Source organism: Melanostigma gelatinosum (assembly GCF_949748355.1).
Source record: "Melanostigma gelatinosum genome assembly, chromosome: 3".
Taxonomy (NCBI): Eukaryota; Metazoa; Chordata; class Actinopteri; order Perciformes; family Zoarcidae; genus Melanostigma; species Melanostigma gelatinosum.
This window is the reverse complement of record NC_136636.1, coordinates 2401905-2428488: the sequence shown is the minus strand read 5'-3', so window position 1 is coordinate 2428488 and position 26584 is coordinate 2401905. Positions and strand designations below refer to the sequence as shown.

The window sequence follows — 26584 nt, the reverse complement described above, 5'->3', positions numbered from 1 at the left end:
AAAAGAACAATATGATAAATTTACACAACTTCCAACCAACTTCTGTCCAAGTTGATCTTTGCATTCTTATTTAATATTTACAGAACAAGTTGTCTTGTATTTAGACATTTTATACAGTTTTATGTTTATATATTTCACCTTGTATGCACATTGTAGTTAAATGTTTCATGAATCTAGTTGTGTCTATTTCTATCTTCCTGTAATCTGTTGTAGGAACTGTGTGAAACATTGAGAGCAACTTAAAACCACAGATTCATTTCATGTGTTCACTTGATTTTTGTCTTCTTTTGATGATCAAGCAGGAAGTTCAGTTGAACAGACAGGAAGTTAAAGCAGCTCTGAAGACTCAGGTTTTACGTTTCAGTTTTACTGAATGTTCACCTCATTGTTCTGCTCTACTCTTCTTTCACTCTTTATTTCCTGTTACTGTTTGCTGCTGCAAATATCTGACAGACAAACAGAGATCAATAAAGTTTAGACTGAATCCATCATTTGTTTTCTCATGTACACAATCGACATAAATAGATTTGATGGACTCATATTCACTTTTAAGAAGTGAAGAGTTGTTTACTCATCACCACCTTCAGACTAAAGTCTCTATCAGACCTGTTGTTTTGACACACAGACCTTCAGTGGTGATATCTTCACTTCATCAACAGTGCTAATGATTGGAAACATCCTCTCAGTGAAAGTGTGTGTGAAGGTGTGTATGTGTGTGTTAGTATCAGGATCAGAGAACGACAGCTTTCCTCTGTTCCAGTCCAGATTCACTCTGATCCTCTGGAGCTTCTTCTGCACTTTGAGATCAGTGAGTGGACCTGATGTTGACCGTGCTGAGTATTTATCTTCATAGAACTGTATTGTCCATAATCCAGACAGTATGAGTCCCTTCCTCTGGACAGACTCTGCTGACACACCCAGTGCCCAGAATGTACTGTCTCCTACCTCGACATCCCAGCTGTGAGTCCCTGAGTTAAATCCCTCAGAGCCCAGAACAGACCAGTATTCATCAAACCTCTCTGGATTATCAGGAAGCTGCTGTTCCTCTCCTAGTCTCACACTGGTCAGATCTTCAGACAGGATGAGGTCTGGATGAGCAGTGTTTGGGTCCAGAATCACAGGAGTGTAGGAGACCATGTCCTTCATCTTGTTCCAGATGTTGAAGGCCAGGTTGCCCAGGTGTTTGGCCTCGTCTATCAGAGCTCCTGAGAGCAGCTGTGGATCCTCCAGCAGGGGGCGCTGCTGGACTCTTTCCACTGCAGCCTTGTAGTTGTTGAGGAATGAGACGTCTTCAGCTCTCAGCTCGTCCTCTGTGGCTCTGACTGTGTCTGAAAGAGCTGCTATCTCTCTGCTCAGAGCCTCCATCTTCTCCTTCATCATCTGACTCTTCTGCTCCTCTTCCTCCCTCAGTGCAGCCATCCTGGCCTCCTCTTCCTCCTCTAGAAACTGGTGAAGCTTCTTAAACTGATCCTTAATCTGCCTCTCTGTGCGTCGGGCCTGGACCTTCATGTGTTGTGCTGTTTGATCAGACTTCACTTTAACTTCTTCATAAACCTTTAACTTCTCCTTTAAGGGCTCCAGGGATTTCTGGATCTCCTCTTTGAGATCCTCTGCAGCTTCATCGATGGGTTTGAATCTGTGGTTGTTGTGTGTTTTTGATTCTCTGCAGACGACACACACTGGCTGCTGATGGTCCAGACAGAAGAGTTTGAGTTTCTCAGAGTGCAGACTGCAGAGAGGCTCTGAAGCTCTCTGATCTCTCTCCAGTAAGAAGGACTCACACAGGTTCTTTAACACCAGGTTAATAGGTGGACGATCCTTTGAAGATCTTCTATTACAAACTGGACACTCCCGAGTTGGTTTCTCTCTCCACCAGCTCTTCAGACAGTCTTTACAGAAGCTGTGGCTACATGACAGAACAACAGGATCTCTAAAGACTTCATGACAGACCGGACAGCAGAGATCCTCCTCTGATCTGGAAGCCATTTAGTCTGTGAGTGAAGCTGAAAACACAGAAAGGACATCAGTCATGGCTCCCCTCCCTCCTCTACTAACTTCACTGTTTTTAGTCAAACTCACATTCAGTGTGTGGAGCGTCAGCAGGTTGAAGCAGCAGTGTTGTAGTTTTCCTCTTTTCTCTCCTGGAGCTGAACTCACTCAGAGGAAGTTGTTAGTTTGGTCTGAAGGTGAATCTGATCGTCTCTCTCTCAGTCTGTGTGTCTCTTTAGTGAGGAAGAATCACAAACTGTTTGTCTCAGGTGAGTCAGGTGAGGGGTGGAGCTTTGTCACTCCTCTGATAAACGCTTCACCTGTAACACAGGGGTGTGTTTCATGCCAAAGTTCAAAAGAACATACATCACCTCTAAAACGAGGTGATGATTAACAGCTGTTATTGCTTTTCATCTGTATCGTGAGGGACATTTTTACCTTCATGGAGCTCATAAAATATCATTCAGCTGTGATGGAACTTTGATCTGTGAAGTGTTGCAGGATTTTGATTTCAAAGGTTATTTCTCACATTGGCCTTCAATAAAAAAAAGGAGTGTAATGTAATAATGTAGAGCAAAGATCACACAAAACCAGATGATGTTAAAGTTTCTCTCTTGTGTTACAGAAGCAGGAAAGTTCAATGTGCTGTAAATGTAGATTTTAAATTGACTTTTGAAAGATTCCATAATTATACATCAAAGAACAAGTAATGGGGTGAAATACATGAATATGAACTTTGGTGCCTGTTGGCATCCAAAGAAGCTGCTCGTGAAAGAGGCCGTCAAGCTGAAGGAGTTCTTTCAGGCTTTGTTGGTCCATTGGACTCCTGAAGCCACAGACTGGTATCAGGAGGAAGATGTTGAATGAATGAAGAGGAATCGTTGAGGGAGGCCATGGAGAAAGACTTTCAGTTGGCCTCAAAGAGGTTCAAGCTAAATGTCTGAGGACTCCAGAGGGGGAGGCAGAGCTTTGCCCTCGCTGGTTCTCACAAGATGAGATCTGCTGACCTGGACTAAAGATATTGTGTGATGGTAGAAGGATCACTCTGAGGAACAGTTGTAACCTTATTTACTCATCATCCAACAAAGACCTGAGGTAGTTTAAAAGCACCACAGTCTCAAGGTGTTGGGTGGATGAGATTGAGCCTGAAATGCTGAAGACTCTTGACACTGTGGGGCAGTCATTGTGGATCAACTCTTCAGTAATGAGGGACGGATTTACCGGTTCAAAGATGCTGTAAGGGTTATCGGTGTTTATCCATCCGGTCGGTGTGTTTTATGAACCTGGAGAAGGTTGACAAAAGGTGCAGCCGATGAGTTGAGAGTTTCGGCATGGTGACCTGAGGATTGCATCTGTACTTTTATGGATCACCTGGTTCTGCTGGTTTATCTAGTGAGCACTGGACCAGTTTGAAAGGGATTCAGAAATGGTTGAGATGAGAGTGGGAAGCCTCACTGCTGATATTGACAGTGTGAGTTCAGTAATTTAAATATATATATATATATATATATATATATATATATATATATATATATATATAACTCCAGACCAGACTATCTTTACAGTCAGACTGATGAACATTTCATGAACACAACACATGAAGATATGATCACTTTATATTTTAATTATGATCACTGTTATCAGATATGTTCATCATTTTCCTTTATTTGATTTGGCATCACATATCTCTTTACATCTGAGTTAGAAGTGAAATCACCGTTCTTCTTTCTTCATTCATCAAAGCAGAGAAACTCGATTCTGTTGTCTTGATGTTTGAAGTAAACTTAGTCATTCAGGAAAAGTCAGCAGAAAAGCTGACCTGAGATCTTTTTACACTTTAATGAACTCATCACAAGAAACAAAAGAAAATAAAGTTGTTTGTATATTTGCAGTTTATAAAGTTCACTAAAGCATTTAGTTCCACGTGCCCATTAGTACGTTGTCATCACGAGTCTCATGCTGGTTTTGATCTTCTTGTGATGTTGCCATGGATCATAAGAAACCTGCTTATTCACAGTGAACATGATTCTGACAGTATTCAGGTTTCTGATCACGTGTGTTCAGGTTCTTCTTGATTTCTCATCTCATTTCTACAATGAGAGTTGATAAACTTGGATCAGGTGTTTACGTGTCTCATCTTCCTCGGCCTTGCGCTACGAAGCTGGATTTGGGATCAGCGAGGGTTTTCAGTCACACGACAGAGGTTCATATTTGACCTGAGGTAGATCGCCATGGAAACTCATGCTGGACACCACACATGCTTCTGAGCAGGTTATGTTCGAGATACCGATCAAAGCTTGGTGAGCGGATCTCAAGATGAAGTCATCATCCGGGCTAAAAGCGACACACTTTAAACTGCCAAATGCAGAAAGGACAGATGTCATCGTCTAGATTGGGCAGTGATATTATAAGCCTGTTCATTTACACACAGTCAGCAAGTTTGTTTCATTACGCCTGGATTATGTATTTAACTTCTTCATATTTGTCTCACTTTACAGTTTGCCTTTCGTGTGACTTACTGAGTTGATGACCACCGTCGTAGGACCGCTGAGCTCGATCACGGTTCTTAGGGTTGGTTACGCCGGATCACCAGAAGATGCCCTGGGTATGTTGAACTGGCTTTGTAGTGCAGTCTTCTGGATTCTATCAGAGTACTGATGGATAGTTGTTGCAGTTTGATTTGTCATAATAGCACCATCGATTATATCTATTTGTTTAAAGAGATCTAAATGTTTGAAACTCACTTATATGACATCAGCATATTGAGAACTAGTGTTAATGTAGTTTGGCCCTGAATGGGTTAACATGCAGCCTGTTTGCCTGAGTAAGGATTAAAGTCTCTTGTTGTAAAAAGCTACTGAAGAGGCGTAGCAGGTGGTGGAGAGGCTGTCATGGAAAAGGCAAGAGAAGGCCGCTGTAGGGCTGCGATGACAACATCCGAGCTGTGATTAAAAAGAGTGACTCCCACTAGAAAGATGAAGCTGACCGTGGCACACTGGCACATGCAGTGCACACATTAGAAACATACCAACACAACTCACACCCACATGGCAGGAAAAGGGACACGCCTGTGATTTCAAAGGGAAACGGAGGCAGAGCTAAAAAGGGCAAAAGCAAAGTCAGCCACACTACATAAGACGATGTAGGAACAGAATAAATCAGTCATTGTCAGGAGAACGACTCGGGTTGTGTTCTTTGCTTGAAGAATAAACTGTATTGCGTTGAACTCTGTCTGATTCCAGTGCGTTCTCTGAAGATCATCAGGACACCAATAGATAGTAAGAATGGAGTAAGAATGGGAATGGAGTGGGAATTTGCCACGACAAATTCCTTGTAGGTGCAAACTTGCTTGGCAATAAACGGTTCTGGTTCTGATTCTGATTCTGAGAATAGAGTTGGGGAACAGAAGTTTAGGCTTCATCAACTGGCCCGGTCTGAACTTCTCTTCCTTCATAGTCTATCCAGATTTCTCAAAACCGGGATCTGGTGTTTGTGCAACAGTTAACCAGGAAACACCTGATCTGTACCCAGGACACAGTTGTGCATGTAACCACACTCTATGAAGAACTTTACCAATCTGTGTTTTGATGTGGATCACGTGATCTGCTCAACGCTGTTGAATCAAAAGTAAAAACTGACTGAAACACTGAGCGATCAGATCAGTGCATCTGGAGTTTCCTGTTACTGTTTGCTGCTGAAAAGAGAAAACAGAGAAGTCTCCCTCTGAGATGTAGAAGTGTAAACTAGCGTGAAATGTAAAAACTCAAGTACAAGTACTTGAACTCCAGTACAGTACTTGAGTAAATGTACTTACCGTAGTAACAATCCACAACTTTTAACATGAATACATTTAAATACAGTTTTTCTAACTCTAGTCAATGAAAGTGATATCAAATGTGAAGTATTCTGTTTCTACTCAATATAACACTAAATACTGAGAACTACTAATGTTTTTAACATCACAATTCATAATTCATCTGGAAAACAAACAGTTTTTTGAGGTCCACAGGTTCATTTTTTCCATGATTGAGACGTTTACTGTGAATATAAATATGGAGCCAAGGTGTATTAAAAAAAACAAAATTCAGTTTGTATTTGTACATATATGTATATTTAAAAAAATATGTACAGTCTTTACAGTCGTCCTGCTGAACAACACAGTAAAACAAGTTTTCCTCCACTTAGAAACAGACACAAGTATATTTTCAGGTATTTATATTTTTGTTTAAAAGCTTCATTTCACGTCAATAACGACTGATTTTCCAACAGTTTCCTGCTTTTTGTTCACTGGTGGACTTTAACTGAGTACAATTATGAAAGTAGGCCGACTGTATTTAAATACATATTTGAGGTACTTGTGAGTAGTGTTGGGGAGTACACAAGTACATTTAATGAAGCTAGTTTAACAACATTTTGAAGTAGCTTGCTGCTAGTTCAACTACGTTTATATTTACATCGTGATTCAAACAGTTAATTACTTATTGGACATTTTTTTGTGTAACAAACGACTAAAACTTCAAACACTTCGGGGCCATGAAAGGAAACCTGTTTTTTAACTTTTATTTGAACCATTGCTTCTCGACTGTATTTGACCAGCAGACACCAACACCGCCCACTTGACCTTTCACCTTTGTGTCCAGCCTGCATGTGCAAAAGGGGTCGTTGTTCAGTGTCAACACAGCGACATCGTGGATAAACCTCCAGAGTCTCAGTCTGAGGAAGAATCACCACGGCCGCACTTAAAGGAGATAAACAACATTCAGAGCGTTCATTTAGCAGCAAACAACTATTCTGTATCTGTGTAAGAATGTCCTGGAGTAATGTTTACCTCCTTCTATTTGTGCTGTTGTCTGTTGTGTTGTTGACATCAGGCCGTGCGTGCCCTTTAGTCAGAACATCCTTCACAGATGATTTATAAGTTGTACTTAATAACTGTAATAATGGTTATGAATATTGTTTTATAGATTACTTAAGCCTTTATTAAGAACACATTTTGATTGCCATTGGCTGCTTTTCAATCATTTTGTAATAATGTAGTTATAAATGTTGGTAATCAAGGAGAGGAGGAGCCGGGAATCGAACCCCCGATCCTGTGATCAGCGGACGACCCGCTCTACCTGCTGAGTCTGTGTACACCATGAAACAATACAACACTTTAGTTTGTTCACCCTTTATTATGGAAGCAAAGAAATATCAAAATCATTCTATTCTTACAAACATGATTCAATATTACTTCATACTTTACTTTGAAAAGCATCAAGTTAAAACATTAAACTTGTGTTCTTCTATTGAAACTTTAGAATTCTCCAATATCATGTTTCCACGTTACATAACGACAGCAGAGGTCTGATTGACTGATTATCACTGGTAGCATCGTATGTCAGAGTTTAAAGTGTTTCTATCAAACACACATCATCAATTCTTTGAAGTCTTGTTTCTTAAAACTGCAAATATCTGACAGACAAACAGAGATCAATAAAGTTTAGACTGAATCCATCATTTGTTTTCTCATGTACACAATCGACATAAATAGATTTGATGGACTCATATTCACTTTTAAGAAGTGAAGAGTTGTTTACTCATCACCACCTTCAGACTAAAGTCTCTATCAGACCTGTTGTTTTGACACACAGACCTTCAGTGGTGATATCTTCACTTCATCATCAGTGTTAATGATTGGAAACATCCTCTCAGTGAAAGTGTGTTTGAAGGTGTGTATGTGTGTGTTAGTATCAGGATCAGAGAACGACAGCTTTCCTCTGTTCCAGTCCAGATTCACTCTGATCCTCTGGAGCTTCTTCTGCACTAAGAGAACAGTGAGTGGAGCTGATGGTGAACATGCTGAGTATTTATCTTTATAGAACTCTATTGTCCATAATCCAGACTCTATGCGTCCCTTCCTCTGGACAGACTCTGCTAACACACCCAGTGCCCAGACTGTACTGTCTCCTACCTCAACATCCCAGCTGTGAGTCCCTGAGTTAAATCCCTCAGAGCCCAGAACAGACAAGTATGCATCAATCCTCTCTGGATTATCAGGAAGCTGCTGTTCCTCTCCTCGTCTCACACTGGTCAGATCTTCAGACAGGATGAGTCTTGGATAAGCAGTGTTTGGGTCCAGAATCACAGGAGTGTAGGAGACCATGTCCTTCATCTTGTTCCAGATGTTGAAGGCCAGGTTGCCCAGGTGTTTGGCCTCGTCTATCAGAGCTCCTGAGAGCAGCTGTGGATCCTCCAGCAGGGGGCGCTGCTGGACTCTTTCCACTGCAGCCTTGTAGTTGTTGAGGAATGAGACGTCTTCAGCTCTCAGCTCGTCCTCTGTGGCTCTGACTGTGTCTGAAAGAGCTGCTATCTCTCTGCTCAGAGCCTCCATCTTCTCCTTCATCATCTGACTCTTCTGCTCCTCTTCCTCCCTCAGTGCAGCCATCCTGGCCTCCTCTTCCTCCTCTAGAAACTGGTGAAGCTTCTTAAACTGATCCTTAATCTGCCTCTCTGTGCGTCGGGCCTGGACCTTCATGTGTTCTGCTGTTTGATCAGACTTCACTTTAACTTCTTCATAAACCTTTAACTTCTCCTTTAAGGGCTCCAGAGTTTCCTGAAGGTTCTTCTTGTGTTGTGGAGCAGCTTCATCGATGGGTCTGAATCTGTGGTTGCTGTGTTTCTCTGAATCTCTGCAGACGACACACACTGGCTGCTGATGGTCCAGACAGAAGAGTTTGAGTTTCTCAGAGTGCAGACTGCAGAGAGGCTCTGAAGCTCTCTGATCTCTCTCCAGTAAGAAGGACTCACACAGGTTCTTTAACGCCAGGTTAGGAGGTAGATCCTTTGAAGATCTTCTCTTACAAACTGGACACTCCTGAGTTGGTTTCTCTCTCCACCAGCTCTTCAGACAGTCTTTACAGAAGCTGTGGCTACATGACAGAAGAACAGGATCTCTAAAGACTTCATGACAGACCGGACAGCAGAGATCCTCATCTGATCTGGAAGCCATTTAGTCTGTGAGTGAAGCTGAAAACACAGCAGACAGCACGTTAAAACAGGAAGTCAGTTTCTCTGCTGCTTAAAGTTCCCTCAGTTACTTTCACTTTGTATTTAAATTATTTTCAGTCAGCAGCAGGAAGAAGTACTTCAGTACATCAGTACTGCAGTACTCTAGTACTTGTACCTGTAACTGTCCTCAGTTGAAGTCACAGCTTTGTAATGAAGGTAAATCTTACCGTCTGTCTGTCGGTGAGTCTCTTCTCACTGAGAACTGAACAGGAACAAACTGTTTCCTGTTTGTCTCAGATGATGTCATGTAAGGGGCGGAGCTCTGTCAGCCCTCTGATGTGTTTCACCTTAAAAGGGAACAGATGATGAATATGATCAATGAGCAGAACTGAAAGCAGATTGAAGTTCTTGCAGATTCCTTAATCGCTTCAAGCCCCCCCCCCCCCCCCCCGTGTTGTTGGAATAAAACGGAACAACATGAAACATCACGACTCATTCTCTGCTTTTATTTGGGACATTTGTTTGCAAGAAACGACTGGCTGCCTGAACACCCACAGCCCTGGATATCAGACCAACTGAACAGTTTCGGAAAGAAAGCAACAAAAAAACCTACAATTTGCAGATTTGTGCTGAACACAAACACACCGACACGGGAACGAGTTCGACTCGATCCAGAGAACTAGAAGGACTCTCACCTCAGGGAAGCTGCTTCACTCGAGGTGTGAAGGAGAGAAACCACGAGTTCACCCTTTCTACCACTAGATGGCAGTATACGTGTATTTAAACATAGATACAGATGTATTTAATGCTGATTATCTCATCTGATATTTGATGTTTGTGGTTAATTTGCATTCGTTGTATACATCGTGTGTTTACTTGTTGTGTTTGTGTCATTTAAGAACTAAACATTCCTTCATGGAAGAGTGAGCATGTGTTGATCACGATTCAATAAATAATGAAAAAGAGATGTTTGGTTTATTCTTATTAAACATTGTATATAATTTCAGGCTGGAATTGTGTTGGGAACCAGTGCAACAGACTACCAGCTCTTTAGCATGTTGGACACACCAGCATGACACTGTCTCGTAAAATCAAGTTCCCATCCAATAACACTGGTCTGCAGAAGACTGCTTTGGGAGGAGGGCTGTTTAAAACTGTTTAAAACTGTTTAAAACTGCGACCGTAATCTGAGAGAAAAAACACGTGAAGCACAAGTCCCTAAAAGCAGAAACCTTCAGAGTCAGTGGTGGCTTTGCATTGTGATTACAGTCCTTTATTGTACTTGCATTGCTGTATCTCAATTATTCCGTCTGCAGTTCATCTGCTCACATGATTTCCATCATCTGAAGGCAGCATTCTGGATTACCTGCAAACAGTTCAAGAGCAGATACACTGAGAGAGGAGAAAAGTGCGTTACAAGAATCAATGCATGAAGAGATGAAGGCATGTACAATCATCTCTAGTTCAGCTGTTGATACAGCCTGTGGACCAAGTTTAAATGTTGTACTTTTCAGATTATTAATACAAAATATAATCAAATAATACAGTATGATTCATCATATATTATTATTTGTTATAGATTCAACTAAATAGCAGTATATGAAACAATTAAAAATGAGCATCAAATGTACCAGCTGCAACAGTAAAGTGATAAACAAAGTAATGTATCAATAAATGTATCAAATGTTACACAATTATTCTATGATGGGACACTCTGCATTATGACGTACGTTTTTAAATGTAAGTATTTTATATTTAATGAAATACTTTACATCGAGGTAATATATTTGTTTTATTTTAAAGGATTTAATACTTTTCCACCGCTGGATGCTCGATTTTTGCTCCTTCGCTTTTTTTCTTTTGCCAAGCATTACGCTTCTTATTTTGTACCATCTGGCGCACCGTAACGCGAGAGGCGTTGACTGTTGTGGCAGAAATTATCGTCCCGACAGCTGTTAACACAGTTTATCTTTTTTATTCCGAGTCACACCTGAACACGAGCGGGTCACAGCTGCAGGAGAGGCGCGTTTAAAGCGGAAGGAAGCGGCAGGTAAAGGTGTTCAGCTGTCAGCGCGTCGTGTTCAGTTAGCTAACGCTAGCTGTTAGGTGCTAGAGAGATGCTGCTCAGATAGAACTGTGTTTCTGTCACTACGTTAAAACTACACTGCAGCGCTGTGATGCTTTAAACTGTCACGTGACGTGTGCTGTGTAGTTCGGCTGATCCTGATAAAATGTTTTTGTGTAAAGAAAAGGACACTTAATTTTGGTGCTAAAGTTAGCTAACTGGCTAGCTAGCTAAACAGATTTGCGTTGGCTATATATATATACAGTATGTGTGTATGTGTGTATGTATATGTATATGTATATATGTATATATATGTATGTATATATGTGTGTATGTATATGTATATATGTATATATATGTATGTATATATGTGTGTATATATATACATATATGTATGTATATATGTATATATGTTTATACATATATGTATATATGTATGTATGTATGTTTATACATATGTGTGTGTGTATGTGTGTGTGTGTGTATTATAGTCTTCTCCGTTTCTGGTTTGTAGATCCATAAACATGAATCATGTTTTCTTCCTCTGCAGGTGTTCAGGTGTCTGTCAGTATGAGCTCTAAAGGAGGAGGCACCGCTCTGACCCGCCGCAACTACAGACTGGCTTCAGACACAGACAAACCCAAAGCCACAGGTAGGACCTGCTGCTACAATACTGTGTGTGTACATGTCACATACAGAAGAAAAACAGTAGAGACACGGGTTATATGAAGACACAGGTGAGATGAAGGCACAGGTACAGGTTGTTGGAGGTAATGATTCTCTCGCTCTCTCTCAGGTATCGTGAACGAGAAGTTGCTCAGTGACTACCTCCACCATGTGTTCCCTTCCACCAAACAGGGTCCTGTGCTGGCCTCCCTCAGGTAACACCAGTCCTTCCTCACCTCTGTCCATCAGAATGTTTGTATCTTCATGTGTTTTTAACACTCCGATGTACTTTTATTTTGCTGACTCAGTGGGAGGCTTTTATTGTGAAGCTGTTGGAGGAAGTGCAATGAGTTTATTATTTGCTGTTTTATGAGACGTGGACACATTCTGCTGTATTCGGTCGGTGACTCAGTTTTAAATATCGAAGGGAGGAGGAAATATCTCGAACTATTGGATGGATTGCCATGAAAGTTTGTGCAGATGTTCATATTTCCCTCTAGCGCCACCATGACGGCCACATGTGTGGTGAAATGTCTCCACATCTCTTGTGTGGAAACCTGTCTGATAAACAAATGTGTCCTCAGCTTGATGCTTTGTTGAGCAACACATGATAACTAGGTCACAGCTGGTGTAGTCCATGAACTGTTTTGGAGCCTCGAATTCTGTGTTTTTGGACGTCACCATCTTGGTTTTTGCAAGCAGAAGAGGGTGGAGCTAAGTACAACGGAACGCTGGATAAAACATTTAACTTTCATCAGCTGAAAACACATCGTGAAAGGGTTCAAGTTCCAAAACACTGATAAATCCAAGGCTGTGGTAGCTGCCTGTCAATCACTGTGTAGTCCCGCCCTAAAACATCCCCTGCTTTATGGTCTGTGTGACTCTAAATGGACCATAATGTACTAAATGAACATCATGCTGTATTGAAGAAGACTTGAAACTAGAGATTGAGACATAAACTCATGTTTACAATGTTTACTGAGGTAATAAATCAAGAGAGAATAGTCATTTTCTATAGACTTCTATACAACCAGAGGAGTCGCCCCCTGGTGGTCAGTAGAGAGAACTCACCTTAAAGACATTAAGCATCTAGCGATCTAATGTTAAAATGATTACGGTGTGATCTTGTATCAGTCTGTATAATATAACATCTCGGCCGCACGTCGGTAGTTCATTTAAAACTGTATTACGACAACATTTCACCTCAAACACATGCTTGACACAGAGCTGTGGAGAAAGCTGTGGCTATGCGACACTACAGCTGGTGAAACTTGAGCACATGTATTTTACTGACGCGTGTGTTGTACCCTGACCCGGCTCCTTTCCTTAAGCCAGGCAGATTCATGTTACCCCCCCCCCCCAGCAGCTCTATACATAGACACACTGTCTCTACCGGTTAACCCTGGAGTGACTCTACAGTGAGGACACACTGAGGATCAGGTGGGAGCGTCAGGTTGAGTTTCAGGTGTTGATGAGGTCTGAAGGCCGCAGAGCTCATGTGTGAAAATACAGCCACACATTTAAACTGGCCACAGACAAAGACAGACATAAATCAGTGAGTACGCCGGATTCAGTTTGTTACATCCTAATCTTTACGGAGCTCGAGTCTCGTTTTTACGCCCACAATATTTATTTTTTACACGATGCTGAGTAGCCTTCAACCTACATTCTCTCTGTCCACCAGGGGGCGACTCCTCTGGTTGTATAGAAGTCTATAGAAAATGACTCTACTTCTCTCTTGATTTATTCCCTCAGTAAACATTGTAAACATGAGTTTATGTCTCAATCTCTAGTTTCAAGTCTTCTTCAATACAGCATGATGTTCATTTCGTACATTATGGTCCATTTAGAGTCACACAGACCATAAAGCAGGGGATGCTTTAGGGCGGGGCTTACTGCGATTGACAGGTCGCTACTACGGAGTTGTTTTCGTCTCAGAACTTGAACTCTTTCAGTGTTTTCACTTCATGAAATGTTGGTCGTCTAAAAATATCGTATTCTCTCGTTTCTCTTCGGGTTGCAATAAAACCAAGATTAGAATGACTTTAACGCAGTAACGTTGAGAGCAGCAGGCTCTTCCACCCGTCATAATATTACAGACGAGGAAATACTGATTTAATTCATTGGAAAAGAGAAAAAATGATATCGATGTTAAGAAATAAATATATCTGGTTGAAATAATGTCCCTTCATCATGTGCAGTTCAAATATTGTGTTTGTTATCTGGCTTTAGTCATACACCAAAAAAGTTGACACAAGGATGATTTTCCCATCCCTCTTTGTTTTACTCCTAATAATGCATGTTCTTCTTCTTCCTGTTCCTGCAGGAAGCCTCTTGGTTTCCAGGATCTTGGCACTCACCTGGAGAGATTGTTGTCTGAGGGAGAACCCGCTGAGGACACTAGAGGTAAAGTTGTTAATTAATATATATGTATGTATGTATATGTTTTATTTTCTTTAAAACATCTGTTTATTGATTTAGAAAAGTGCTTCAGAAATACAGCAAAAGAAATGCACGAAAGAAACCCACTGGAAAAAAATGGCGGTTACACAAGAGGAAAAGTTGCAATCATTTATTAAATGATTCAAACATGACACGGTTGACCCGTCCTTCCTTGCAGCCTGTGACGTTGAGTTCCTTGATCTTTTCTTAACATTTCACTCAGAGCGGTGATGAATGAAGTGAAATCCATGCACAGCTTTGAATTGTGTCCAAGTACGCCTCACATCTATTAAAATACCACTGATGTTTTCGATACAATTGTTCCGCGCTTCATCTGTAACGTCGGTACCTCGCTGTGTTTCAACGCAGCTGAATTCAACAACTGAACGCGGATTGAAATATGATCGAATAAACGTGTTGACGATCATTTTGAAACCGTGAGGCTGTCTGACGAAAGCTCAGTTTGAGTCTGAAGTGAGGGATGAAATGTAGAGAAAACAAAATGAGTGCTGATGTTGAGTGTGTCCGTGTGTCCTCAGATCAGCCTGTTGAAGGCCGTCTGGGCCCTCAGCCCGTCGTCCTGGATCACACCAGCGGCTTTGAAGGACTTCTGTTTGTAGACGATGACCTGCTGGGGGTAAGATCAGCAACATATAATACCGTGTGTTATTACGTCTTCATCTAACACACAGGGAGTTAACATCTGTGGAGATGTATGAACCCTTTCCTGTTCGTAAACATGGTGATGTGATGGTGGAGGCAGAATAACTCGGGACACGTTGGTCGACTCTTTTCTTGAGGACGACGCTTAAAAACTGAGCGACGCTTTTCTCTCAATCTCTGAAAAGCTCCGCCTCGAATCACAGTTCATCCTCTCAAACGCAACGCGATACGATATCATCTACTGTGAGGTCAGTGTTTGCCTCCAGCTAACACGTGACGTAATCATGAGGTCGGCCGTTAAAGTGTCCATGCGTGCGTCTACGCATGCAGCTCTAAGATTTACTGCAAATTGGCTGGACGGTCTCCGCTCGGCTCCAAGTTATCATCAAAACAATGATCAGAGATGATGAAAAGTACCTTTGGAGACGGACGCGGTGGGACAGATGGTAAACCTGATTAAACAAAAACAAGCTACAACATGAATCTCTGACGAAGATATCTGTCTCTAAAAACCTCCTGAATCTCTGCGCTGGTCTCTCTGGACTCATTTAAAGGAAACGTAAATGACGTTGGAGGCAAACACATCTGGCCGTAGATGTTTCGATTGATCGGTTCCTGATGTTGATGACTTTTGAATGTTTTTCATATTCGTTCATTCTGTAATATGTCATTTTAAATAGTTATACGCGTGTTTGTCTGCAGCTCTGGTCATTGTGCTGCTGCCTTTGAAAAATGTGATCTCAGAGAGACTCTCCTGGTTAAATACATTAAAAACAAATGAAGTAAAAAGCTTTCATACATCACGTTGTTGTTGTTATGGCTTATAGTTGACGGTAACTGGATTCGTACAGTAGAACTTGTAACCTCTGTGGTTACAGATGTCTCTCTGGTTTCTGTATTCAATGTTCTTTAATGGTGTTCTTCTTTTTCTGATTTTAGGTCATCGGCCACAGCAACTTCAGCTCCATCAGAGCCACCACGTGTGTTTATAAAGGTAGGTCACAGATGAGCTTCTCTCATGATGTCGACCACATTAACGTCGGCAAATGAGGTTAAATTCGGTCCGCCACAGGTTCATAATGAACCGAAAAATACTTCTCAGTCCTCTCAATCGTCCCGGGGCTTTACGGCTCCTCTCGTTCGGCCCTTTGAAAACATCTTCTGCCTGAAAATTTCAAATGAAGCATTCATGACTTATCGTTTGTTGTTGTGTCTGCAGGTAAATGGGCCTACGAGGTGCTGATCTCCTCCCAGGGCCTGATGCAGATCGGGTGGTGTACACTCAACTGTCGCTTCAACCAGGAGGTACACACACACACACACACACACTCACACACACTGCTCGTTATTCTCATGTTCACAATATCTGTTGACATTTCAGATGGATCTATAACAATAAATATACTATAACGTTTGTGTAAATTGCAACCTTAAACACTGTGTGCTGTATCTTGTCTGTGTTGTGTGTGTGTGTGTGTGTGTTGTATCTTGTGTGTGTGCTCAGGAGGGGGTTGGCGACACTCCGGACTCGTACGCTTACGATGGAAACCGAGTGAGAAAGTGGAACGTGACGACGACTAACTACGGAAAGGTGAGCGAGGCTTCAGCGCCGAGTTAAAGATGAAGCTCCGTGGACTTCATTTGCTTCTGTACGGTCTCTACACCTCGGTGCTGATGGCGGTTTGTTTCCTCAGTCGTGGGCGGCTGGAGACATCGTCAGCTGTCTGATCGACCTGGACGAGGCAACCATCACGTTCTGCTTGTGAGTAAATAAACTGATATATTTATGATTCTGGTTAAATCCTATCTACATGTACCCGTCCAGAAATGCTCAACAACAACCTAAAAAAGACCTGAAAACTTCTTCAGACAACGCGTGTAATCAGCAGCTGTTGTCTCGTCATTCAGGACATCTTCAGGTGCGCTCAACATTTAACTGAATTGTTGACAGTGTGTGTGTGTGTGTGTCCTCAGGAATGGCCAGTCTCTGGGCACAGCGTTCAGCAACATTAAGATGGGTCCGGGCGTCGCTTACTTTCCTGCCATCAGCCTCTCCTTTAAAGAGTCGGTGGCTTTCAACTTCGGCAGCAGACCGCTCAGATATCCTTTTACAGTCCACGCCACACACACGACGGCTCACCTAGTGTTTCATCTGTTTTACACTTTTGAAATGAAAAACTAAAGTTATGTCAGTTCATTGAAACTGTCTGTTGTTGTTGTTCACCATAAACAATAATGGTAACGTAAGAAGCACTTTACACACCTCTTACCTGTTCAGTGTTTGTCTTTAACCTGTGATCACGTATCCTGTGGACGGCTACATACCGCTCCAGAACCCCCCAACTACAGACCTCATGAAAGCCCACAAACTGCTGGGCTACATCAAGAATGTCCTCTCCACCTCCATCGACGCACAGGTAGGAACGCGATGGTCGGCACGCGGGTAGGAACGCGTGGTCGGTCATGAAACCAATAATTACTGTTCCAGATTAAACGAGTTGTAATCGTCTGTTTGCATCAGCTGGGTTTTCCTGTAAGCTTCATGCAAAGTTGTTTTCCTGTTTGTCTGAATCTGTCCTCGTGTTTCTGCCTCCTGTTCAGATGAAGTCCAACATGATGACTTGAGCTCCTTTGAGTTGAACCTGTTGTGTGTGTGTGTGCAGGAGGAGAGGTTGGTGGAGAAGGACTGTTCAGTCTGGAGGCTTCATGGAGAACCTACAGTCCTCGTCACCATGGCTCACATCTTCAACCACTTCGCTCCACTCATGGTGACGCAACCTTCTTTCCTTCTTTCTTTCTGGTCGTGTGAAAAGCAAAAGTGCTTGATCGCCTTCTGACAGTTGGAAAATTTCTGAAGTTTTATATTTGTATTTGTTTTATTGTAGAGTAAGGCAGTGAAAGTGTTAATGTTGGTAAAGGTGAGGTCAGAAGCCGTTCAGGTCTAAATCTTACAGTTTTAAAACCATCATCAGGAGCAGTTTGGTGTTCGGAAACAACAGATAATCGAGTTCCCGGTTTCCTCCCTTTCATTGTCCTCATGAACAAAGTTATCTGATTCACAGTTCTTCTACAGTTTGACGGACATGATGAACGTCTGCTGGTCTGCTGGTTTGTTCAAAAGTTAAAGCTTCTAGAAGCCTTAAACGTTGAGCTGAAGCTAAAGACAACTCTGCTTAGAAAACAGATTTTTAGCAGTTTAATTTTAGGCTCAACTAAATATTATTGTTGTATCTTACAGTGTAAAGTAATGGTAGTGTTGTTGTATCTTACAGTGTAAAGTAATGGTAGTATTGTTGTATTTTACAGTGTAAAGTAATGGTAGTATTGTTGTTTTTTACAGTGTAAAGTAATGGTAGTTTTGTTGTATCTTACAGTGTAAAGTAATGGTAGTATTGTTGTTTTTTACAGTGTAAAGTAATGGTAGTATTGTTGTTTTTTACAGTGTAAAGTAATGGTCGTTTTGTTGTATCTTACAGTGTAAAGTAATGGTAGTGTTGTATCTTACAGTGTAAAGTAATGGTAGTATTGTTTTTTACAGTGTAAAGTAATGGTAGTTTTGTTGTATCTTACAGTGTAAAGTAATGGTAGTATTGTTGTATCTTACAGTGTAAAGTAATGGTAGTATTGTTGTATCTTACAGTGTAAAGTAATGGTAGTATTGTTGTCTTTTACAGTGTAAAGTAATGGTAGTATTGTATCTTACAGTGTAAATTAATGGTAGTGTTGTTGTATCTTACAGTATAAATTAATGGTAGTGTTGTTGTATCTTACAGTGTAAAGTAATGGTAGTATTGTTGTCTTTTACAGTGTAAAGTAATGGTAGTATTGTTGTCTTTTACAGTGTAAAGTAATGGTAGTATTGTTGTCTTTTACAGTGTAAAGTAATGGTAGTATTGTTGTTTTTTACAGTGTAAAGTAATGGTAGTATTGTTGTTTTTTACAGTGTAAAGTAATGGTAGTATTGTTGTCTTTTACAGTGTAAAGTAATGGTAGTATTGTTGTCTTTTACAGTTTAAAGTAATGGTAGTATTGTATTTTACAGTGTAATGGTAGTATTGTTGTATCTTACAGTGTAAAGTAATGGTAGTATTGTTGTCTTTTACAGTGTAAAGTAATGGTAGGATTGTTGTCTTTTACAGTGTAAAGTAATGGTAGGATTGTTGTCTTTTACAGTGTAAAGTAATGGTAGGATTGTTGTCTTTTACAGTGTAAAGTAATTGTAGGATTGTTGTCTTTTACAGTGTAAAGTAATGGTAGGATTGTTGTATCGTACAGTGTAAAGTAATGGTGGTATTGTTGTATCGTACAGTGTAAAGTAATGGTGGTATTGTTGTATCGTATAGTGTAAAGTAATGGTGGTATTGTATCTTACAGTGTAAAGTAATGGTGGTATTGTATCTTACAGTGTAAAGTAATGGTAGTGTTGTTGTATCGTACAGTGTAAAGTAATGGTAGTGTTGTTGTATCTTACAGTGTAAAGTAATGGTAGTGTTGTTGTATCTTACAGTGTAAAGTAATGGTAGGATTGTTGTATCTTACAGTGTAAAGTAATGGTAGTATTGTTGTATCTTACAGTGTAAAGTAATGGTAGTGTTATATCTTACAGTGTAAAGTAATGGTAGTGTTGTATCTTACAGTGTAAAGTAATGGTAGTGTTGTATCTTACAGTGTAAAGTAATGGTAGTGTTGTTGTATCTTACAGTGTAAAGTAATGGTAGTGTTGTTGTATCTTACAGTGTAAAGTAATGGTAGTGTTGTTGTATCTTACAGTGTAAAGTAATGGTGGTGTTGTTGTATCTTACAGTGTAAAGTAATGGTGGTGTTGCTGTTTTTTACAGTGTAAAGTAATGGTAGTATTGTTTTATCGTACAGTGTAAAGTAATGGTAGTTTTGTTGTGTCTTTTACAGTGTAAAGTAATGGTAGTTTTGTTGTGTCTTTTACAGTGTAAAGTAATGGTAGTTTTGTTGTGTCTTTTACAGTGTAAAGTAATGGTAGTTTTGTTGTGTCTTTTACAGTGTAAAGTAATGGTAGTTTTGTTGTGTCTTTTACAGTGTAAAGTAATGGTAGTTTTGTTGTCTTCGACAGTGTAAAGTAATGGTAGTGTTGTTGTATCGTAATGGTAGTATTGTTGTATCTTACAGTGTAAAGTAATGGTAGTGTTGTTGTATCTTACAGTGTAAAGTAATGGTAGTGTTGTTGTATCTTACAGTGTAAAGTAATGGTAGTATTGTTGTTTTTTACAGTGTAAAGTGTACCTGGTGGAGGACGTGCTGATGAACTTCCTGTTGGGGATTCTGGAGGGAGGCGGTTCAGTAGAACACCAGCTCATACAGCAGCTTCTGGATCTCTTCTGGCTGCTGATGGAGGTAAAAACACCAAAACAGTCACAACCAGATTTCAGAACAAATCGTACCTGAAGACAGCGAGACACCTCGATGTCTCCCGACAGTCCGACTCGACTCTGACAAAGGTCGCTATGCCACTTTTGATTAATTCATCAGGTGATTTAATAGAAATTCTGCAATTTCAGAACCCCACGTCCCCCAAAAGTGATAGTCAAAAATGTTCTTTTGTATCTGTCAGTATTTAAAATAACTCCATCGTAACTCCATCCAAATGTGTATACAAGTACACGCTGATTACTACTGAGCACGTGAACATGTCAGAAACAAACACTTCATTTTCACTTTCCACTTTTCTGACTTCTCTTTGTTTAACGTCTCTGTCTCTGTCTGTCTCTCTGTCTCTCTGTCTGTCTCTCTCTGTGTCTCTCTCTGTCTCTCTCTCTCTGTGTCTCTCTCTGTCTGTCTCTCTCTCTGTGTCTCTCTGTCTCTCTGTTTGTCTCTCTGCGTCTCTGTCTGTCTCTGTCTGTCTCTCTGTCTGTCTCTCTCTCTATGTCTCTCTCTGTCTCTCTGTCTGTCTCTCTCCCTCTGTGTCTCTCTCTCTCTCTCTGTGTCTCTCTCTCTCTCTCTGTGTCTGTCTCTGTCTCTGTCTGTCTCTCTGCAGGACTATGAAGTGAACGAGTGTCTGAAGCAGCTGATGATGTCCCTGCTGAGGGCTTACCGCTTCTCCCCCATCATCCCTGATCTGGGCTTCCAGGTAGGACCCGGATCATTGATTAGTACTTTTACTGGTAACAGACTTATTTTTTTAAATATTGTATTTTTAGTACTTTCTTAAAAGTAATTTCAAAGAATATACAATTTGACAAAATAATAATGTCTAAAATCCAGTTGTTTGTTGTCTTTGAATCCCTCCTGACTGCAGTGAAGTTTCTCCTCTAACTTAAACATGTTGTTGATGTTCAGTCTACTTTAATAATTCTTTGTGCTTCAGATCCACTACCTGCGTCTGACGACGGCCATCCTGCACCACGAGAAGTCCAGGAAATACCTGCTCAACAACGTCTTATATCCTTCTGTTACGACGCCTCTTAAAGGGACGGTTTGGGTCTGTTGAAGTCTGCTTGTATGAGCTGCTTCTCTGCTGAACAAATCACCGTCTCACCGTCGTCCATATTCTCCTCAACTGAAGTTCACGTTTGATGTGCTGCGTTCAGTCGTGTTTTTTTACATCAAGACCCCTCTGAGAGTGAAGGAGGCGGGGCTAGAGGAGCTCATCCCGACCACCTGGTGGCCCACGCACTTCGACAAGGAGGTAACACTCGCTCAGCGGCGGGGCTGCTAGTCCGACTGATCGGGGTTCATATTCAGCAGATGGATGACGGAGTGTTATTTAGGAGATGTTCATATATTTACTCTGTCACTGAGGTTGAAGAGAGATCAGGTTAACTCACTCTTCCTCATTTAAATTCAGTCTTTTGTGTTTGAGACCGACTGCTTCACATCTGCACCTGAAACTTGAGGAGTCATGCGAGGATTTAATTTCTTCTCTGGTGATCTCGTTGGCTTTGTTTTCAGTGATGACTGTGGTGGAGTCCGACGAGGTCGACTAATAAAAAGAAGACTGACTGAATGTTTTCACCGTTTGCTCGTTCTTCTTCGTTATTGTTGTTTCTTGTTTGGCTCTCAGGGGAAAGATGAGCGAGAGCCCAAAGATGAAAGTGCAGATGAGCGACTGAGACGGAGAGCGTACGAGAGAGGCTGCCAGAGACTGAAGAAGAGGATCGAAGGTCTCTCTTTATTCCTCTGAGGACGAACACACTTCCTTGTCTTTGTTACTCACATTCAGGGCTCATCAGACTGTCCTCGCAGATATCATCTGAAACGTATATTTTCTTATTCCTAGTTTAAATTAGGTGTCGAGCACTTTAGATTTAGTTTACAGCCAGATGTCTCAACTCCTGTTAATCTATAAAGTCAATGAACACGAAGTACATTTACTTAAATACTACACTTAAGCACAGTTTTGACGTACTAGTACTTTACTTGAGTTTTTCCATTTCATTACATTTTCTTCTTCTGCTCCACATCTTACAATTGTACTTTTACTTGTAACTGAGTACTTGTACTGTGTGGTTTTAGTGCTTTTACTTGTAACTGAGTACTTGTACTGTGTGGTTGTAGTGCTTTTACTTGTAACTGAGTACTTGTACTGTGTGGTTTTAGTGCTTTTACTTGTAACTGAGTACTTGTACTGTGTGGTTTTAGTGCTTTTACTTGTGACTGAGTACTTGTACTGTGTGGTTTTAGTGCTTTTACTTGTAACTGAGTACTTGTACTGTGTGGTTTTAGTGCTTTTACTTGTAACTGAGTGCTTTTACATCCTGCTGAACTCTGCTCTGATCTCCTCTCAGTGGTGGAAGAGTTGCAGGTTCAGATCCTGAAGTTGCTGCTCAATAACAAAGACAAAACTACGGTATGTACAGTTGATATTGTGTCTCTATTATTGTACATTATTTTAACTTTTAACAATACACTGATTCATGGGTTTTAGGTTTGATCACCTGGAATTAAGGTCCACATATTTCCCGCAGACGATGCATGTGAATCTGGGCTTTTGAGCTTGTTTGCGTGTCCACGTCATGAATACTGTGCACAGAAGGACGCAAACAAAAACCTCATTAAAACTCCTACAGAATTATGCTACAACCTTTAAATCGGTTGCCACTCTCGCGGTTGCCACACCAATAATTGCGACTTCTACGGTTGTGACTGATGCCCGACGGTTGCGGCTCTTGGCGGTTTGAGACTCGTGACGGCTGCAGGTCTTGTGACGCTGATCCATGAGCAGCTGATCGACGGGTCAATTATAAAGTCTGCAGTGTCGCGTGTTGTTGTAAACCGCTTGGTTGGCGTCTGCTTGATTAAACGTTCAGATCCTGACTCCACTCCACCGTGACATCAAAGTGAAGTGAAGAAGCCCGTGTGAGGGTTCCTGGTCTGTAGTCTGGATCGCAGCCTCTCGTCTGTGACTTGATGTTTCATGAGTGTTGGTCACAGGTGAGGAGGTGTTTCCTGCCTCCCCGTCTCCTCTTCGCTCTCATTGTGTGTACGTTTTATGTCTCATTGTTTTCTCTCTCAGGGAGAAGCCTCTCGCTACATCTTCCTCAATAAGTTCCGCAAGTTTCTCCAAGAAAATGCCAGCAACAGAGGGGTAATTATTAGCTGATATTTCCTACACAAATATTTAAGCTGTAAAATAACAATGTATGTCAATGTTAGTTTCAACTCTCATCATATTTGTAATCGGCGATTAAAGAGTCGGATATGACTGTCGGGTGAGGAGAAGAAGTCTCTTTCACGCCTCATTTTGGACCCGACATGAACGATCTGTCGTCTCCTAGTTCTGATCCGGTTCAACAGGAAGTCACATAGTCATGTGACCTTCCTGGACCACAATGTTTATCATGTCAAATGTCCCCGTAGCTCCAGTTTTTTGGTTTTAAGTCAAGAAGACTCGCACACTTTTGCATTTCTTCTTTGTGCGTTTGAGCAGCACCCGACCGCTCTGTGCCCTCCCGAGTACATGGTGTGTTTCCTCCACCGCCTCATAACGGCGGTGAGGGCCAGCTGGGACGACGGCAGCAGGAGGAGCCCGAGCAGCATCAGCAGTGAAGGTACAAACTCCCAGTTCAGTTTCATATTCGTATGAAACCTTGATCAATGATGACCCGAGGCTGGTCCAGGGAGAGGAACATGCGGCCCGTGTCTACATGTAAACAGACAGTTTTTCTACGTTTGAGAATAAAATCCGGTCCACACAACCTTCCATTTACAAAATGTCTCCTTCCACACTAATTGTTCATGTTAATGAGATGAAGCTCTTGAAGGTTGTTTACGATGAGCTCTGTGTGCTCCCTCGTCTCTTTATCTCTTCCTCTCGGGCCTCTCTGCTCTCATTATCTGCCCCCCCCCCCCGACTCCCTCATCCCTCTGTCGTCTTTCTCCAGACGCCTACGTCCCCCCACAGCTCTTCTACAACGGGAAGGTGGACTACTTTGACCTGCAGAGACTGGGGGGGCTCCTGTCCCACCTGAAGAAAACACTCAAAGGTTGGTCCGGTCCGGGTTTGAGTCGGATCGCTAATATTTACCCAAATCACACAGCTGCCCGTTGCACGTACAAAGATGTTCAGTCTACGTAATAAAAGTAATTATATACGCAGCACCAGATGTGGAATATCGATGAATGTATCGGACGCATTAAAATACCGACCTAAAAATAAATCCAACCCGTTCAGGTTTACGCTATTTCTTGCATGTTTTCTCCGTTTACCTGGATCGGTTCGTGTTATTCCGTGACTTTTGGTGAATCTGAACTGAAAGTCACACGAACAACTGGTGTTGGTGGTTGTTGTCATTCTTGTGCTGGTTTATAGTTTTAACCGTTACCGAGGGGGCTCTTACGTTTCTGTACTGAAGCTGCACTTTGTGGTCCCTTTTTCTCCGTTCACACACTTTGAATTTTCACAACACAGGAAAGAAAAGATCTGCGTGAGATCGGGTTTATTTGAGCTGTTACGATCCGTTTACAATGTGTCGCGATCGGCCCGACACGGAGGCTGAGCTGAAGTGTTCAAGAGGCCGTTTTAATGAGCCTGATGGAGGATAACTGTCCCCGAGCTCCACGAGAGGGAGGAATCGCTTTGTGTTGCAACAAGTTCAGACACCGAGATATCAACAATTTCACATGTTGATGAAATATTCAGGGGAATTATATTCATGAGTTTTATTTCGGTGTTTTTTCTGTTCTTTCCTTTGAATACATAAACCTTTCTGTCTGATCTGGTTTATTTCTTTAAACAATTTAAAATGGATAAACTTGTGGAACCAGAAAGTAGCACATTGAAGCTGAAGTAATTTAAAAGCAGTCGTGTATATTTAAGAGGTTTCGTGAGTCTGGAGGCGGGCGGGCTACTCAGGAGACTGGCAGCTGTGTTACAGCCACCCTGGATGAAGGGTGTTCGTGCGGCGGCTCTCCTGTGTTTGCGTGTCGTTGTCAGCAGGTGTTGGAGGCAGGTGTGTAATGTGGATTGATATTCCCTCGGCAGACGATACGCTGCTCATTCGGTGCCAAAGGAGGCCGAGCGGCACGGCTGGAATCAATTACCTGCAACACGGGCTCACTCCTTCTTCGATTTTTTTAGGTAGAGCTGCTTCTCAGCTTCATTCAGAGCAGCCGTGAGGGAGGACGCTTTGTCACAAGTCACTCATCTGAACACCGAGTAACTCTTACAGCCGAGGAGCTCAAAGAAGACCGTTCCACATCAGCTGGAGGCTTTAGACCGTCTCAGACTGCTGGTTAGGGTTAGATCAGATACACGAACCGTGACAGCCCTGATGTATATAATACGTTTAACACGGTCTGGGAGAAAATATCACAATGTTCTTGACCGACTGCCTCGATGTCAATATTGCAACAATATTGTTTTGACTATTGGTGCTTTCACAAAATGTTTACACAATGAGATTTTGGTAGATGATCATCAGTGATGTGGCAGATAATAGAACCGCTAGAACAGTCCGGTAAGTTCAGAACATAACGTGACTTTCCTGTAACGCAGCCTTTAAAACCAGCAAAAGACTCTTTTACCATTAATACGATATCCAAAATCTAAGACGATATCTGTCGATTATCATGATGTCATAATGATGTACGGTATTATCGATAGATTTCACAGCCCTATTGTAGCATTTATCACAGAAGGATTCATGGAGAAAATAATAGGCTGATTGGTTGATTCATTACATTTATTGATGAAAGTAAATGTTAATTGCGGACACAGTTTTTACTGACTGCAGAGACTCAAACAACTACAAAGGGATGCAAAGCGACAACAGAGACACAAAGTTCTAGAGACACAACCACAAAGACACAAAACACGACACAAACTGTGAAGTTATTTCTTGTCTTTTTAAATATTTGTACAGATGCAAAGCAACCACTTGGACTGAATATTTGTCACCGAAACATTTGCTGAGTGTCTGTTTTAAAAACTGCTTTCACTTATTGAACTCTCACTCTTCGTACTTTTCTCCACCTTTTTTCTTCCTCTCTCCTCCGCATGCTTTCTCCTCTTCCTCGCCATCAATCCCTCCTTTTTAATTCCCTCATCAGTATTCGTGTCCCGGCAGCACCTCTACCTGCCTTTAATCAGGGCTTGATTCACAGCCCCCATCGTTCAGCTCAGTAAATCACCCGCCGGCCGCTCGTGATGTTGTCATCTGTCGTTAACCGAGCGTGACCTCGCTCATCGATTAGCCAGCTCATCGATTAGCTGACCAGTCAAAATGAGTGAATGCGAGGCTGAGCTTTTACACGTGAGGAGGAAGGAAGCGCGCTCGGCAGCTTTCTGTTAGCGTCGTA

The 26584-nt window shown here is 41.6% G+C and overlaps 1 protein-coding gene and 1 pseudogene across 2 annotated transcripts in view; one reads left to right on the top strand and one right to left on the bottom strand.

Annotated features, from left to right (window-relative positions):
* Positions 1-600: 600 nt before the first annotated feature.
* On the bottom strand, positions 601-8980 carry LOC306775535 (annotated as a pseudogene). Its single transcript has 3 exons — positions 7604-8980; positions 2080-2167; positions 601-2003 (listed from the first exon to the last, which is right to left on the bottom strand). The product of its transcript is annotated as an uncharacterized misc_RNA (transcript).
* Positions 8981-10910: 1930 nt separating this feature from the next.
* The window catches only part of rnf123 (ring finger protein 123), an 88663-nt gene continuing 72989 nt past the window's right edge, over positions 10911-26584 (top strand). The window contains exons 1-21 of the mRNA XM_079265624.1: positions 10911-11029; positions 11595-11696; positions 11841-11925; positions 14037-14116; positions 14692-14789; positions 15755-15809; positions 16035-16120; positions 16320-16406; positions 16510-16577; positions 16790-16915; positions 17118-17232; positions 17479-17583; positions 20060-20182; positions 20823-20915; positions 21153-21221; positions 21351-21473; positions 21849-21948; positions 22573-22634; positions 23301-23372; positions 23715-23835; positions 24169-24270. Of these exons, the coding sequence (XP_079121750.1) occupies positions 11615-11696; positions 11841-11925; positions 14037-14116; positions 14692-14789; positions 15755-15809; positions 16035-16120; positions 16320-16406; positions 16510-16577; positions 16790-16915; positions 17118-17232; positions 17479-17583; positions 20060-20182; positions 20823-20915; positions 21153-21221; positions 21351-21473; positions 21849-21948; positions 22573-22634; positions 23301-23372; positions 23715-23835; positions 24169-24270 (1852 nt within the window). The 5' untranslated portion in view covers positions 10911-11029; positions 11595-11614. The remainder of the gene's footprint in view (positions 11030-11594; positions 11697-11840; positions 11926-14036; positions 14117-14691; positions 14790-15754; positions 15810-16034; positions 16121-16319; positions 16407-16509; positions 16578-16789; positions 16916-17117; positions 17233-17478; positions 17584-20059; positions 20183-20822; positions 20916-21152; positions 21222-21350; positions 21474-21848; positions 21949-22572; positions 22635-23300; positions 23373-23714; positions 23836-24168; positions 24271-26584) is intronic.